Here is a 3,092-nt window from a genome sequence, read left to right as displayed (position 1 = left end):
AAAAAGCCCATACAACATTCTATAAGCATATAAACCTTTATACAAATTATGATTCTTTTCCACCTATTCCCATCCTATTCCACTAGTTCTATACATAAATCATAAAAATATCCATCCATCCATTCCATTCCTCTTAACTCTCTATTTTATCTATTTTCCTATCCATTCCATCCATTTCTGTTCCATTCTGTTTATTCCTTATGTTTCCAGTTTTTTTTCATAAAAACAAAACTGGACTTTTATTTCTCTACTTTCTACCCTGTTCTATTTCCTACTCTAACTCTTCCACCCTACTATCTACAGAGGCTTCTGCTACCATGGCTAAGAAGTTGATACCCTGCCTCAGAGCCATAATCTTTGCATCAAACTCATTCTTCATTGTCATTAGCTGCAACTCCAGGTTGTTCAGCTCCTTAGTCATCTGTGAGTAGAGGTTGCAGACTGTTCCAGCTTTACTATGTATGATTGGAGGGATGACAGAACACAGGTTCTGAGTTGTACTGTGTAATTCTGCAGTTTGCCCCCTAGTCTTATGCTGGATTCCCTTCAGGCTACATTCAGAGTGGTGGAATATGTACACTGTGCACTGGTTTTCTACACAAATGATCACCATTGACACAGTCAAAAATAAGATTGAAACAGACTTACTTGGATTACTGTAGCACAGCCAATCCATTATGGTCTAGTGAGTGGATCCCTGAGGACCCTTGTGCCTCTCTGTACACTTCACACACTCAGGTGTGTGGAAGACCATTCCCTCCACCCAATCTGGAGGGATATCCTCATCCTCCTTGCTTGAAGACTCCACCACAACCTTCTGGTTTTTCACACACGTTTCCTTACTAGAGACTGGAATCTCCACCTCTACAATGGTGCACTTCTTGCTTGGGAGCACCAGTACTGGCTCTAGACAACAAAATGGAGTCAGTATACCCAGAAAATCAACTACCCCTCATCCACATTACCTTTTTCCTTGCTTTTGTCCTCTTTCTTCTTTTCCAGCTTTGTAACTACTTGAGGAACTAGGAGAAACATTGTATTAGCTTGGCACAATTTGTTAGCCATACTTGTACTTACTAACTATGACTTGTTTCTCCTTCCCATCCCTTCTCACATCAACCTTCTCTTTCTCTGTGACTAGCTTTTTCTTTTCCAGTTTTACAACTTCTTCAGGAACTAGGCAAAGACAACATTAGCAGCACACAATTTGTTAGCCATACATTTAATTCATACCTAGCTTGTTCCCCTTTTCTACTACCACCTTCAACCTTTCTACATTTGCAACAGTATTAGAACCTGTGTAAACAGTTAGTTATTGTACACAATTTGTTAGCCATACTTGTACACATACTTTTGGACCCCTCCTTTTCCTTCCTATCCTTCTGCTTTGTCACTGACTGTGCCAAGGCTGTAGCCTTCTCCTTCTCCTTCTCCTTCTCCCTCTCCTTCTCCTTCTCCTTCTCCCTCTCCTTTCCCCTCTCCTTCTCCTTCTTCACCTTGGCCTGAGCCTCTTCCTTAACCTTGGCCCACATTGCTTTCTCAGCCTCTACCTTTACTTTAGCCCTAGTGGCAGCTTTGTCCTCCTTTGCTTTTGTGAGCTCCTCCACTGTTACCTTACAATCTACAAGATGTTCTGTGTTAGTAGACAGATCAGAAATCAGGAAATAGAAGACTTACTGCCAGATTGACCCTCCACTGGCACAGACAAAACCTTCTTGCCCTCTGAATCATTGTCATTGTGAGTGTCATTGTCTAAGCTCTCTTCATCTTCAGACTCAGGATCTGTGGTCAATCTGTTGGTTTCCTCCTTTACAACCTTGTCCTCTGGTTTGTTTTCTGTGTCAGAACCTGTGGAGCACATCAGCATATGAGCCAGTGACAATGTGCTTCACAGAGGTACTCACCAAGCATACATTCAACTAGCTTGTCATCCACATCCATTCCCTCACTGGCTACTATGTTGTTGTACACACAATTTCTGAGGAAAATCACAAAATCAGTATAAAAAGAGTGGAAAAGAGTACAACACTTACTGTCAGATTTGCTGGGGAGCAGTAATGACATGGCAAGAGTGATAGAAGGAAGCAGGAAGAATAAGTAACAATGTTCACACACATACAGAACTTACATTCAGCCTGCCAATCATTAAATCAACCATGTGACTGTAGACAGTCACAAGCAGACACACTAGGAGATGAAACAATCAGCATCATGCTAAGAACCATACATCACATGCAGACAATCACAGCAATCAATTCCAAACACCCACATGACTCATAGAAGCCTACTCTGAGAACACCCAACTATTTTGCATTGCAAGCATTCACAAACAGAACTGTAAGAGTGTGCAGTTTCAGAATTGGCTTACACACATTGTTTTCTCCACAGGATGTATGGATCATGTACTTATCACAGGCTCAGAACACAAGTTGTGTCACAGTGAGTGGCTCAGCAAACCATTATGTCATCATTGCCTGGATCAAAGTACTATGATCTTCCAATCAGATAGGACATTGGGGCAATCAAAGTGTTGATCTCAGGAGACTGCTGGAAATCTCAGAACTCTCCACACTTTGTCTGTACTGATCAGATGATAACAGTATGAGAACCTTCTATTTCTTTCAATGTAAATCTTGCTTTTCCCTTTTGCATAACATTTCCTGTGGCTAGAATGCAGACCACTTAAATTTTCCTCATGCATTTTCACCCTATTTTCTTCCAACCTCTGGCAAAAGGTTCTCTTATTTGTTCTTGTATATTTCGTTATTTTTCTTTTGTTCAGTCATGACACTTCCCTGTTAGTACTATGCTTTTCTGGAACTTGGAAAACTATAAATACAGTTACTCATGTACTAGATACAGGGGGAATTCAGATAGTTCACCCATTGATTTAGCTCTTGTCTCTTGTCTCAAAGTCCTCTAGTGTGAGGCATAGTTTTAGTCTTTGTCATTTTCTGTATCAGATTGTTTGTTGTGTGCTTCACAAAGTGCACTTTCTGTTATTCACATCACTCTTCCAAGGTTGCAACTGTGCTGGAAGACTTGCACCTGTCAGAACCACTCTAGTCTCTAGACTTGTGGTTTAGCTCCCC

General features: G+C 41.0%; 1 protein-coding gene across 1 annotated transcript; it reads right to left on the bottom strand.

Moving 5' to 3' along the window:
- Positions 1-682: 682 nt before the first annotated feature.
- On the bottom strand, positions 683-1,941 carry FOMMEDRAFT_163404 (uncharacterized protein; the record flags this gene model as incomplete). Its single annotated transcript, XM_007272242.1, has 7 exons — positions 683-906; positions 966-1,022; positions 1,078-1,176; positions 1,234-1,296; positions 1,352-1,621; positions 1,678-1,848; positions 1,905-1,941. 7 exons carry the CDS (start codon positions 1,939-1,941, stop codon positions 683-685), a joined length of 921 nt encoding a protein of 306 aa, XP_007272304.1.
- Positions 1,942-3,092: the final 1,151 nt, after the last annotated feature.

Source organism: Fomitiporia mediterranea (assembly GCF_000271605.1).
Source record: "Fomitiporia mediterranea MF3/22 unplaced genomic scaffold FOMMEscaffold_597, whole genome shotgun sequence".
Classification (NCBI taxonomy): Eukaryota; Fungi; Basidiomycota; class Agaricomycetes; order Hymenochaetales; family Hymenochaetaceae; genus Fomitiporia; species Fomitiporia mediterranea.
This window is presented reverse-complemented; position numbering and strand designations above follow the sequence as displayed.